The following is a 13,912-nucleotide window of genomic DNA, read 5'->3' as shown; positions in this document are numbered from 1 at the left end:
CTTGCATTCCTTGGACAGCTTCTATTATTGTTCATATCAGTCTAATGCTTGTGTTTTATGTTAATGTGGTCACACCACCATGTTGATCTCATTATGCACAGTAAGCAACTGGTCTCTAGCTAGTCAGAATTCCGTATTCAAAGAAGTTGAATAGCTGCAATTACCACTCAGGGCCCAAAGAGGGGCTGCATTCATTTTGGGGTTGGAGGCAGGAAAAACGAATGAAGGTAACATCTAAACAAAACCTAAGTGCAGCATCACAGGCCTTAAAAACAGGACTTGCACTGAATTGTGTTCAGAGCCATTTAAATGGCAATCTTTTAATAATTTTAATGAAGATAGATGAAACAAAGCCCTTTATATAAACAGTTTATTTATTCTAAACAGCAACACAGACAGAATGCCATATAAACACAAAGGAAGTGATGCAGAATAAGGATGCTGGCTGACTTTGGATCTCGGAGGCTCTTAAGCAGTAACAACCTAGTTTCTCAAAGATAGAAAAACAAATTCAGGGAGGGAAGGGGGTGGAGGACATGATTTTTGTTTTTTTCATACAGCCAGCTAGAGGCTAAATATAGGTCTAACATTTTAAAGCATGCCTGCATCAGAGAGCAAAGGAACTAGAGATACTAGTGAATTTATAGAAGTATAAAAGTTTGTAATTTTACAGCAGTTGAAATACTGACATCAATATTAAAATAAAAGCAAGTTTTACATAACAATCAAAAATACAAAAGACTGAAGGAAGAGACCCTGTATGAAAAAACTGGGGGCAATTCAGCAAATTTAGAACTGTATACAAGTGGCGAATATGGAAAATGGCACACATACAACCCCCTCCCCTACGTGGATATTAATTGTACATAGCAACATTAGATTTTGCAAAAGTTTTGTAAACAAGTTCTTGCCAAACCAATCCCTTCCTTTTTAAGATGCTGCATGACAGATGCTTATGATGGTGCAAACTTCTTGGCTTGTGCTCGAACCCTCTTTTCATATTCCACTCTGTTTTGGCTGAATAGAAGAGAGGAAAAAGGGTAATTTTATCTTGAGAAATCAAGAGACCATATTACAGAGTTATTGTTCTTCTAGTTATTTTCAATATGAAACCAAGTCGTTGCTGAAGGCAATTAGATAGGAATTCACTGAACAATGTAATATATTAAAGGTTTTTCTGGACCATTACTCTGATAACTTCCTTTGGAGGGAAGTAAGGTATTGTTTAACTAGTTACTTCCCAATCTCCATCTGTTGTCAAATGACTGTACTATTTGACTTCGTACCACACCAGTCTCTATGAAAAGTTCTGTGCCTGCTCTTTCTCAAGGCCAGCTTTACCTTACATGTAAGCATTTGTTTGCCACTCCCCATGTTAACACCTGAAGTCATTAACAATTAATTCCAGTATCCCAACAGTACGAAGTGGTTGATAAGAGCAGTTCACTAACAGTTGGTACACTTTGTATAATTTTATAGCATCATCTTTACTGCTTTGGAGACAGAGAGAGGAAGTGCTCTTTAGGAAACAGGACAATGGTGACAGTATGGTAGTTTCAGCCTTCATTTCTGAAGACCCCGACTCCCAGTGTTATGCTTATCCTGACCTCCAGTTCCAAAACAGCTAGCTCAACATTCTGAAAAAACACAGTAGTTCCCCAAGTCTAGCTAGAGATTAAACAAGGAAGTACTGCTCTGGGGAACTGTGACCAGTTACAAAGCCCCAGCCTCAATACATAAAAGAGCACGTTCTTTGTTTTCTATTCTTGGGCCAGCAAGGGATGGTAGTAGCTTAGTAGAGCATCCATTTACATTCAACACCGTATTTTTTATTATCAGCTGTCAGAAGTGTCGGTCAAGAGCCAAACAAAAATTTGTTACCATTACTCTTGTGCCAAGAGTAGTTTACAGTGCGTGGCTTTTGCCGACAGCTTTGCAGTAAAACTGATCTTACTCTGCAGCTATGAAGGCTTGCTGCAGTAAAAGAAAAAAAAGAAAAAGGAGCACATTATCTCCTCAGAAGTTGACTGTTTGGGGGCAAGAAGAAACGAAGCAAATTTTGATCACAACCAATAAACAGTTACGAGCGACCAGACTGAAACTGCTCCGGTTCCTTCTCAGAAACAGGCGTACAGACCTTATTCTAAAATTTTTCTCCCAGTTCTATTGTGCTGTCACAGGAGAATACAACCCAGGTGCTGGATCTCACACCCTCAGAATCCACACAGAAGAACGCCTGCCATACTAGGCTGCAGGCCTGCAGGACAGGAAGGTTAGCACATTCGCAGTGCTGAAGTTACAGTGACAGTACCAAAGCTATCCTGAGAATGAGAACAAGTATTCTTATTTGAATACAAAGCTTATTCTTATATAACTCACAACTTGTCTAAAAGACACCTATTTAAAACAGCCCTGCATCTTCCCCATTATCAACTGCCAAATGACAGATGCATACATAATCCTGCTCTGTTTTGCTGCTTCTACCTACTAGGTAGTAAGAGACACTCTCAGACTGCAGAAATACAGTAACCCACCTAAAATACTATGCATGTGCAAAAGACATGAAGAGGATAAATGGGAGACTGTATATATTTGAAGTAGCAAAACCCATGCGCAATAGTTTATTCTCAATGTTGTTTGTTTTTCTAGAAGCACAATAAAGCAGAAACAAGACTAGCAAAGATTGGTTTTGTACATACATGCAGGTAGGAGCTGATTAAAACCCCACATGAACTGTTTATACATGTATAAAAGTAGATTATTTCGTCCAATATTCCTTCAGAAGTGGCTTAAAATTAGTGGCTCCCAAAAGTGCTGCGTACAACTGTGGCCACCTAACTATGCACTCAGTCCCCATCAAGTCTTCAGTAGATACTTAAATAACACTGAACAAAGCTTTTAATTAAATGCAAGACTTACTACCCATCCACAGGTTTCCTTTTCACTAGGATCTTACAGCAGACATTTCTGACATAGCTTACATGTGAAGTCTCATGAAATGCCGTTTTTCAAACTTGGCTCTCTCCCGAGACCTGCTCTTCTGTTCAGAATGGCAATTCTGCATTTCAATCTTGTCATTATTTCAGTAGTTATCAGTGCCAAAAGCATTTGTTTAAAGTCTTTTGCTCCCCCAAAGATTCTGTATCAGCCCCTGAGATTCTGTATCAATGATCCATTTTTAAGGGGGGGGAGTCCTTTTTAGCTCCCAAATGATCACTGTCCCTGTAACCAGCACAAGCTTCACACTGCTGAAGCTACGAGCTTTTTGTACTTCTTAACCTGTTCTTTTGGAAGATCTAGTTTTCACAAAATGCCACATATTTCCTACAGCAATCACAGCAGCCCTCCTTTATCCTTCAGGCACAAGTGTTTATAAGTACCCACTACTGGACAGAAGTTACTCCTACACTGATGAATAGGACTTGTCACCTAATTCAGTCTCCTCTATCACTGGTCTCATCATTATGCCTCATCACTACTGCTGAGCCCTTAGGGGAAAGGAGTCTACGTTGGGCTAGAACCAGGATGAGAATCATGGTCTAACTGATGGAGTCTTCACACTTCATTGCTGTTGCAATGCTATTAAATCCCCACTAGTCTATTAACCATGAAGTTACTGTTTTGTTCAAGTTTAGCACAAACTAGGCATCTCCACAGGATATAAGCCACAACGGAAATTCCCCTGATCATTCCTAAAAACATTAGCATGTTATACTGTAAGTAACAGACAGCTGTAGGCAAATATGAAAGCTTTGAAACTGATATGCAAAGATACTTACCAGTAAATTGTGTAAGCCTCTGCTTGAGCTGGGTCTTGAATATTTGGTTCATTTAGAAGTTCTTGTATTCCTAACAAGATCTGTGGAAGGAGGAATAGAAGTAACATAGGCATGTATATTACTAAGAGACATTCAATGAAGAAACCCTTAGAAACTAACTGTAGAAACAGTGAACATCTTACATTCGCATCAGATAAGCAAGCAAAGCAAATCAAAGGGCTAAGAATATGTCTAAGTACAAATAATGACCTGTTTAATTGTGATTGCTGGCCTCCAGTCCTTATCCTCCTCTAAGATGGAGAGACACACTGTGCCCGAAGGATACACGTTTGGGTGGAATAATGGTGGTTCAAATTTACCTGAGGAGGAAGAGAGAATTACTTGCATGCAGCACTAAGACCAAGATCAGTGAGCTGGTTTAGATTAGGGTGGGAGAGCAATGGGCAAAGACACCCCCACCCCCCAAAAAAACCCACACAGATTTCTGGTGCTTTTAGTATTGGTTTTCTTCCTGGCTCAGCCTGCACCTAAAGCAGGAACTCCATCACATCTGTGGTATCAACCCAAGCAATGTAACACTATTGTTGTGACCTGTAATCTTCTGGTTTAGGAATGGAAACTACCAAAATAGTTTGTAATAGCTTTGTGATAAAGGGCTGTTTAACCAATCCTGTCTTTACAGCCTCACATTCTACTATATAATGGAATGCCCTTTGCTCATCTCTTCTCACTTCAAAATACTGCAAGTTCTACACAAAGATGACTTAAGTTCCTAGCATATTTTTCAGTTTCACATTTCCTTAATGTATAATCAAGATGCTCTGAACAAGAGGAACCAAATTCAACTTGCAAGACTGACTGAAGAATTAGGCTTGTGCAACTCTCCTTCTGCCCCTCAATCTATATTCTGCCATTTCTTTAATCTTTACAGGACTTAAATGCAACAGCCACTACGAAATATCTACATGTTAGTACAGTTTTCTAATTCATCTGACGTCACTGAGCAGCTCATAAACAAGATTTACTTGTGAAGTTCAGTAGGAACTCAGAAGCTGCATCGGTATGAAGTCCTACCAGTCACATACACATCCTATTTTAAGGCATGGCAGTTCATTAACACTTGAATGATGTGCTAGTTGGTGTTTCTCAAGATATTAACGTTAAATATTTTCTAGTTAAAACACGTTTCCTTGTGTATTTAGCTGGTAACAAAAGGAGTTGCCAAGACAACCAATACAGCTGAAACACTAAAATGAAATGAGAAATGAACCACTGTCAAAAGAGCCATCTGTAATCACTGTCATTGATTTGAGATGGAAGCCAATTTGAGAAACGAAAACTAGGCAAGGCAATAACTACTTTCAGATTTTTAAAGTAAGTACCTTTGGGATGGGATAAGGAAAACTCAAAAAACTCAAATCCCGGTACCTGAAGATATCTGTTGCACATAGTGTCAGAAAAAGAACAGATCCATGTTTTAGAGCAAGTTGATGAAAAGGTTAAAGTTGATAGAACTTTTTGTATTTATTACTTTTTCTAAGTTCTTGCCTTCTGAGTTCTTGGCTTAGAAGACCAACTTAATATTATGAATACGCAAAGGGCTTTGGTCTAACAATGCTTACCTGCTAGTTTGCAAACAGTACGGGTCAAGTAGTAAACATCTCAAGTGCTGCTTTTGTCAAACTTCGAGGAAAGCCATAAAGTAATTGCCCTCCCATCACAACTTTGTTATACTGAGCCCTTAACGCATTTCAGTGCAACTTTCTAAGTGCAGAGTGATGGGTGGGGAAAAAAGAAAAAAGCAACTTTCTGATAAAGAAAAGACAGCTGTAAGAAAAGTAATAACCATTCATAGAACCTCATGGACTAGTTTAACATTGTTCCAATAAGCCCGTGGGTTTTAGTCATTTTACTTACATTTTGGGGGTGAAGAAGGGTAGTCATCCTTGAAAAGCATCCGTAATTTAAATAAGCCTCCTTCCCATGGTGTCTGTAAGGAGTTAAGGTAGAGTTTAGATTACAGCAAAGAGAAGTCAAACTTCTGGAAAAAAGCTTATCAGGAATACAATTTCTCAGACAAAGTGCAAGACATCCTTTTGCTATACAGTAGGAAATAGCTGTCCTACACTGTAGCATGCTGTCTAGGCTGAGACAAGTTATCCTACCTATATAACTAGCTGAAGAATTAAAATCCTGCTTTTCCACTTCATTACAGCTAGTAAGTCTTGTTGAGTCTTCAGCAGAGCCAGGATCATTGGTGTTAATTCCAGACACAAGTAAAACTTTCACAGTTCACAGAAGAACAGAATACTTCTGAAGTTTTACACGTGTCCTGGTTTCAGCTGTATTGGAGTTAATTTTCTTCCTAGTAGCTGATGCAGTGCATAGTAGCTGGTCCTAGTGCTGGTTTTGGCTTTAATATGAGAATAATGTTGATAACACAACAATGATGGTTTGATTGTTGCTCAGTAGCGCTTACCCTGATCAAGAACTTTTCAGTCTCTCATGCTCCGCAGTGAGAAGGGGCACAAGAAGCTGGGAGGAAGCAGAAGCAGGACACCTGACCCAAACTAGCCAAAGGGATGTTCCATACCGCAGCACATCATGCTTGGGATAGAACCTGGGGTGGGTTACCTGGAAGGGACCGATCACTGCTCAGGTCAGGCTGGTTATCGCTCAGCAGGTGCTGAGCAATTGCACTGTGCAGCACTCCTGGTCTTCTGAATTTTCATTCCTCTTTTTCTTTTTGTTCCCTCCTATTATTATTGTCAGTATTGTTATTGTTGGTATTACTTCTACTATCCTTAGATTTTACTTAATTTCATTTATGAAACTTCTTATCTCAACCCGCAGGTTTTACATTCTTCTGATTCCCCTCCCCATGGCACCCGAGGAGGCGGGAAATGAGCAAGCGGCTGCTGGTACTGAGCTACTGGCTGGGCTTAAACCATGCAACATGATTCATGTTCGGTGAGGAAGGGGCATTATACCCCCTCTTAAAATAAGTCTCAGAAGATAGGATATAGATACACCTCTTAAGCACATGGATGTAAATGGCTTCTATTTTGCCTCATAAGAATGTGGCCAAAAACCACAAATGAACAAAAAATTTAGACAGCACGGTAGTACTGCTGCAGTTAATAGGAGGTTCACTAGCCTAAACTAACCCTGTCTGCACTTGGTAGCAAGTACTTTCACAGATTCCATCTTTTTGTGTTACAGAAGCTTTTTATCCCCATCAGAAACTGAGAAGAACACTCATAAGAGCAGTTCCCATGCTACAGAGTAGACAAAATAAGACAGCACTATTCAAAAGGATCATATAATCTAGGAAAAGCATCCAGCAAAGCACAAAAAACCTGTCTCAAAAATATATTTCCTTGTCATCTTACTTGGAAATAAGGAAAAAAACCATCTTCTGACAAGCAGATCTCTGATAAGAAGTGTGGAAACAGAGAAAAGGTTATTATATATATAAAATTCAGACCCTTTCTCTAACTTGCCCTTGCTATGGAAACACTGCAATGAAAGTAAGTGTTAATTCTTTAAAATGAACCGGAGTAAAGATCATCTCGTATCCTATCAGTATAAACGATCAAATCCTCTCCTCAGAAGCAGCAAGGTATGTTTGAAGACCACCTTAGGAGGAAATCCCCAATTCTTTTTTACCATTGTTATATCATTTTTAGCAGAAGAAAGAAGAAAAAATGTAAAGAAACAAAAAGCAAATAAAACCCCACACCCCCCCAAGCACTCCACTGTCATTGGTATTCACTGTGCAAAGTCTCAGATGGAATAGGAAGAAAATGTGCTATGAATACTAAGATAACCATGTTTTAGAAAGCAAGTAAGTTTCATTACAGTTGCTATTGTATATTTGAAGAACTTGTTCTGAACAGCTGTAGTCAGTTGTTAACAACTAGAAATATCTATTCTCCAATATTTCCCAGAGGAAACAAACTTATCCATTTTTAGAAGAGAGGAGCCTTTTGGTATGATAAGTTTTTCCCATTTTTGTTTGCTTTCCGTCATAGGGGAAGACAAATAGCTTTTAATAAATTCTTCAAGCAGAACACCAGAACAGTCAATCACGTTTTTACTGTCTTTCTCACAGAGCAACACACCTTACAGGTGAAAGACAGCAGATACTCAAAAGCCTTACTAAGATAATAGTATGACAGCAGTACCATCAAGATCATATTGTGTACCTGGACGGGTTGCAGATGTTCTTGGAGTCAAATTCTGGGTAGTTAACAAGTGATTTGCTGTAAAAAAAAAGTGAACGGAGATATCCCAGGACTAACACCACTTTACTTCAATTTTTGATCTGACTGACAAGAAAGCATTTTGGTGGTTTCAACTACTCATGTGTCTCAGGGGAAGCAGGTGCAGTACAGCTTGCCTCAAACACAAAGGCAACAGAGAGCCACTGGCTGGTCTGGTAGAGATGAACAATGCACGCTGCTTCTTGTTAGAGACTGCATTTTTACTCAAGTGAAAACCCCAATTTTTAAAATACCAGGAATCACATGAGCAAAACTAATCTTTTCCTGGTGTGATGCATTTTCTAGGATGCAAGAAGTTGGCTTTAAGGACCTTGTTTGCTCCATTTTGTGGTTTATAAAACTTTAAAGCAGTAGCATGAAGATATTATATAGGTATTTAAAAGTGACATCATGATAAAGTACATAACTGTCTATCATGAGGGATAATCTTGTTTTGGCAGAATGCAAGTGCATGAGTCTTACCCCTTTCTTTCCTGGAATAGCACACTCCCAGTTCATTAGATTCATTGTGCCATCTGGATTTTTCGTGGGTACTGCTACGAATCCCTGAATTAAGGCAAAAAGCCAAAGGGTGAAGATTTCGGAAGATGTACTTAGAATACTTCATGACATATTTTATCTTTACTATTATTTCTTTTTGCACTATATAGCTTTAAACAGCTTTTATTAACAAAAAAAAAAAAAAAAAAAAGCAACATAAGAAAAATCACATCGGGGTAAAGAATAAAAAAAAAACTTCATCAGAACTCCAAACCAACTGCAGAGCCAGAAATTTGGCAGTTCTTATACTTACAAATGGATGATCTTTTCTCCAGGCTTTTCTCTCCTGTGCCAGTCTGCTAAGAGCTATGCCAGACATATTCACAGTCCTTCTGAAAGAAAATAATTGCTTTTAGTACGAACTTTCCCTTATAGTGTAAACAACACACTGTATTATCTGTTTGTAAGCCCTGCTCACTCAGGATTTTCACTACTATATCCAAGACACACGTTTTTGCACACCCTGCAGAAGTTAACATCAGGAATAACATCAAATTTCCACACATCAGCAACCTCTTAAGTTACTGGTTTTGACCTACAAAATACTATCCCCACCTTGTGTTTTATATTTGAATCATACCTTAGAAACTGCTTTGACAGTAGCTTGGCAACAGAAACACTATTAGTAATGAGAAAACCGTTCCGACATCCTACTTGTGCAACTGATAAAACACCTATCTACTTCCTACACCACAGAAAGTTCAGCTGTCTTCTGCAGGCAAGCACCTGCATTGCTCCTGTTTCTGGCAACCAGCGGAATAACGCATGCTATTTTTAGACTGAAAATTCCTGTTGAAAGCCAGTATTCTACACAAAAGCAATACAGGCACAGCAATTAACAAGATCATCTCGGTTTTGCAGTGATGCCACTATAGAACTTGTAGACAGCAATACAGAAGAGAGCTCAGGAATACAGAAGAGAGCTCAGGAATACAGAAGAGAGCTCAGGAATACAGAAGAGAGCTCAGGAATACAGAAGAGAGCTCAGGAATAGCCAGTGGTCCACTCACTCCACAAAGCAGGTTTTAAATTCCAGTATAAACTGAATGATCTTTCTGCACCTTCACTGCCTTACTGACAGCCAAGCATGTCGGACTTGGTGACTGAGATTACAGAAGAAACACGTATAGCACAGGTTACTACTACAGATGATGCAAGAACAGTTCTGGCCACGATGGCTCCAAGAGTGGTGCTTTCAAATTCAGGGAGGATTCTCCATTCTCCCAGAACAGTAATCAAAGTGAGAGTTTATTTTTCACTGTTGAACTGTATCTAAACCCACGGTTTCATTAGCCACATGGTCAAAACAAACTCAAGTGAAGGCTTTTAATCCTCCTCCCTACTGCTCTTCTATCCATTTTAAGTAAGAGCTGACAACTGGCAGTTGGAGAAGTCAGGTCAATTTGTTCTCAACTCCACACATAGTGAACAAGCCTTTATGACAGCCAGGAGAGTAGAATTCTTCCACCAAACTCACAGAATTAACGAAAGGAGTGTTACCACTCCATTAAAATAAACATTTCAGTAATTAAGCAAAACTCACATTCTATTACTATGTAGATTACTTGTAAAAATACTGCAGTCTACTATTAGAACCATATGAATTGTACCTCACAAAGATCCTTGTTTTAAAAATCTCACACATCATTTAACATGGTGTTCATGCTGAAAAGATTTACCAGGCACTGACCTACTCCATGCAAGATATGTAGATATGTTCATCGCATGTTCATCTGCTAATGCCCTTTACAGATTAGAAGACAGCAGGAATCCAATTTAAGTATGTACACATCATCAAAAGTGGCTTAGCAGTGCAGACACCTTAACTAAAAGTCTTTAAAATCACCACATTAAAAGTTTCATGCAGTTCCTAGGACAACTGGTATTTCAAATCCCTCCTTCTAGCTTTTTTTCCCCAAAGTCAGTTTTACATGGATGGCCATAATCTGTAACTTCAAACTAGCAATTAATCTCAGATAAAGCTTTTTAAAAGGGACCATGAACACTCAATAAAAATGCACACCAAAAGAAATCCTATATTCAGTCCAATATTCACCTATTCCCAACACATGCATCTGTATTTTTGTTATGTCAGAATACCTGCAGGATTTAGTCAACGCAAGCTGTACATACTGCTTCAGATTGTAGCCTGTTGACACGCGGATGTGGAGTCACTGAAAAGATACCACCAGAACAGAAAACCCCTCTCCCTTAACCAAATTATGCAGGGAGTAGTTTTAAGAATTTTGTGACCCCATGCCCATTAACAAATGTCAATGAGCTACTGAACATACAGCAGAATCTCAGCGGTGCTTCCACCTGGTGGTCCCCTGCCCCTAACAATTTGAGAAAACTCTTTGTGCTTATAAACCACTCCAGTGTCGTTCCATAGTTCAGTAACTCAGCTGCCAAGACACGCCTTACAGGATGCTTTCCAACACGTGAACTGTACTTCCTGTGGCCAACAGCCAATTAATGAGGTGCATCTAAAGGGGAACGTCAACTTCTCAGAGAGCACATAAACGATGTGCCTCCTGCAGAGCATCACCAAACAGTAACCACTCCACGGGCGGGCGGGGGGAGACATTTTCAGGCCACGTGTCCCACTTGCTTTGCAGCTGCTCATGCACCATACTCTGCCCTAGTAAATTAAACATCTTTTTTCATGTTCTATGAATACCTTTTCAAGTCGTGGGACATTTGACTTGGTTAAGCACTGGCAGACTACATTTCAGAGTATATGAGACAATTGGCTTCATGTGTATGGTCTCTACAGGTTTTGGTTACCCTAGCACGGGCAGACAAACATCTAAAACATCATCACAAACTACTACCAACGACAGATTAGAGACAAAAACGACTGAACGCCCACTTCAAAAATTAAGTTCCCGTTAGGTAAGCATCCCCTCACAGGCAAATCAATCCATTAACAACTGGCCAGTACATACTCTCTAGCAGCTCTTCAACAAAAGAATTTAACTTCTGCTGGAGCTGAGACAGGACAGAGACTGCCCACCTCAGCATGTATTTTGGTTTCAGACACTATGGAGGAACAAGAACGAAGTGGGTATTAAAGATGAAGATATGATATTCTCACTGCTACTTTTTTCTTTAGTAATTTATGTGCATGATTTGTTTGGGTTTTTTCCCGTCTCTCTTTTGGAATAGGAGCGTGCCCAAGTATCTGTACATGAACTTTAGCTCTTGTAAACTTTTGAAATACCTCACAAATGCAGGAAATCTCAATTAACCTGAAACGATTACAATTTAAAGACAAAAGCACAAGCACCGCGCACCCCACCAAAATGACACGAACAAATATCTCTCTCCTCCCCACCCAGTTCTTAGGGTTTAGTTGTGTTGGTTTTGTTGTGTTTCTTTTTTTAAAATCACATCAAATTCATTTTCTTCACCTGACAAATTTACTGCTATTGAATTCCCAACATATTTATGCGCTACGTCACTGGGAAGAACACAAACTTTTACACTGGAGGAAGTATACCAAGACTACCTTGCACAGGCCTAACAGACCAGGCTTCAGGCCAGACTTCACGCTGTGTTTGGTTTTAATCCCTCCCTAACACACCCCAGCTTTAAGAGGTAGCAACGTCCCTTTTAATACTATGAACTCACTAGAAAATTAACAAAAACTTCTAAATTTACTCAGTAGCTCACCTCTGCTGCTGTTACTACCAGCTATTTTGGGAAAAAAAAAGAACAAAACCAAACCAACACACTCATCATAGGCACAAACTACGTTCCCTTGCATATCATCTTACCCATCTATACCTTCTGATGGGCAGGGGACAGGGGAAACCTACTTCCACGCAAAAAAGGCAAGTCTTGCAAAGGAGCATTCCTGTTCCACAGGAACAGCTATCACACCCGCAATTCCGACCCACAACAAGTCTCTGAAAACACCAACGACGCGCTCTTTAAGCCTCAAAAACTTTCAATAGCTCTTACTAATTCCTAATAGCAATGGGGAAAAAATCATTAACATTTCCAGCCTCATATTTACTTGCAGGTTAAATACTCAGACAGGAAAAAAAAAGAAGAAAAAAATCAGCTGAAGAAGTCTGCCCCAAAACGAGACAAACTTTATTTTCCTGTGGGTGGAGAAAGCTAAGGTCTGACATTCAGTCAGAGCACTCTAACTCCGGACTGGAACGGAAAGTCTCTTCCTGTCTGCGGCATGAAAAGATCGAGGCGGTACTAGCCGAGCGACTCCCCGAGTCGCAAGAACAACAAAAGGAGTCGCACAGCCATAGGTCTCGGTGCCCGACCGGCCAAGTAACTGCGCCCGCAGCAGCCGCGGCGGGGCCGAGCCCTGCCTGCCTCCGCCGAAGGCCGCTGCGAAGGGGCCACGGCCAACGTCCGAGGCCTACACAGGGAACCCCGGCGTCCGCCCGCTGGCTCCTGGGCGAGCATTCGTCGGGTCGGGGGCCGCTTCGCGCAGGCCCGGTGGTACGCAGACCTCCCCGGAGAGCTCGGCCCGCGGCGACGGAGGCCTCCGGGGGCGGGCCGCGGGAGACGCAGAGCCCGCCTCAGGCAGGCAGCGGTGCGCTGGCAGGCCCCGTAGCGCGACCGCAGCAGAAGCCACCAGGCCCACATGCCCCGCAGCCGCCCGTCCCTTCGCGCCACAGGCAGCGAGCGCCAGCCCAGGCCCCCCCCCTCGCCCAGGCCCCGGGGCCGCCTGCGCGCCGAGCCAGGCCCCGCCGCCCCAGGCCCCGCGCCCGGCCAGGCCTCACCGTTATCGGCCGCAGCACCCGCGCGTGTCCCGGATTGAAGCGGCAGCGAATGACCCGGATGTTCCAGACTCGGCTCCCCCCCTTTGTCTCTGGTCCGGAGTTTCCCTCCCTCCCTCCCTCCCTCCTCGGTGCGGAGCGCGGCCGTGCCGCGTGTCCCTCAGCCCGACCCGTCCGTACCACTGCGCCGGCGCGGTGTGATCCTAAGCGCGATCCGTCCGCCACGCTTTACGCATCCTCACAGCGCAGGACCCACAGGTGACCAAAACAACGCCTGAGCACGGAGAGCAGGAAGGAATCCAGCCGGGCTCTGCCCAGCCCCGCCGCTCCCTCGTGCCCCTCGGCTCCGCCAGCCCCCGCCGGTAGACTGAGCGAAGTTTTACCTCGGGCACCGCGAGTCCCCCGCGCCCCGACCGGCCCCGGTCCCTCGGAGGGCGCTAGCGCGGGTCTGACGGGACGCGCCCGAGCTCGGCCGAGCCCCGCCCAGTGCGCCCAGCCGGGCCTCTGATTGGAGAATGGGGCCTCTGCCCTGGCGGGGCTTTCGCAGGTGACGGGCAGG

The 13,912-nt window shown here is 42.2% G+C and overlaps 1 protein-coding gene across 11 annotated transcripts in view; it reads right to left on the bottom strand.

Annotated features, from left to right (window-relative positions):
• The window catches only part of UBE2I (ubiquitin conjugating enzyme E2 I), a 17,039-nt gene extending 3,139 nt beyond the window's left edge, over nucleotides 1-13,900 (bottom strand). For 3 of the 11 annotated variants that reach the window (XM_030484095.1, XM_030484096.1, XM_030484094.1), the window contains exons 1-5: nucleotides 8,859-8,937; nucleotides 8,528-8,611; nucleotides 5,697-5,769; nucleotides 4,029-4,138; nucleotides 3,780-3,859 (exon numbers count right to left, since the gene is read on the bottom strand). In XM_030484095.1, coding sequence (XP_030339955.1) covers nucleotides 3,780-3,859; nucleotides 4,029-4,138; nucleotides 5,697-5,769; nucleotides 8,528-8,611; nucleotides 8,859-8,924 — 413 coding nt within the window. In that variant the 5' untranslated portion in view covers nucleotides 8,925-8,937. Of the gene's footprint in view, nucleotides 1-353; nucleotides 1,018-3,779; nucleotides 3,860-4,028; nucleotides 4,139-5,696; nucleotides 5,770-8,527; nucleotides 8,612-8,858; nucleotides 8,938-10,705; nucleotides 10,892-12,384; nucleotides 13,509-13,533 lie in introns of those variants that run through there. The other 8 variants (XM_030484101.1, XM_030484099.1, XM_030484105.1 and 5 more) reach the window with 8 other exon arrangements.
• Between the last annotated feature and the right edge of the window lie 12 nt (nucleotides 13,901-13,912).

The sequence above is a fragment of the Strigops habroptila genome, chromosome 4 (assembly GCF_004027225.2).
Source record: "Strigops habroptila isolate Jane chromosome 4, bStrHab1.2.pri, whole genome shotgun sequence".
NCBI lineage: Eukaryota > Metazoa > Chordata > Aves > Psittaciformes > Psittacidae > Strigops > Strigops habroptila.
Note: the sequence above shows the minus strand (reverse complement) of the source record. Positions and strands in the feature narration are given on the sequence as shown.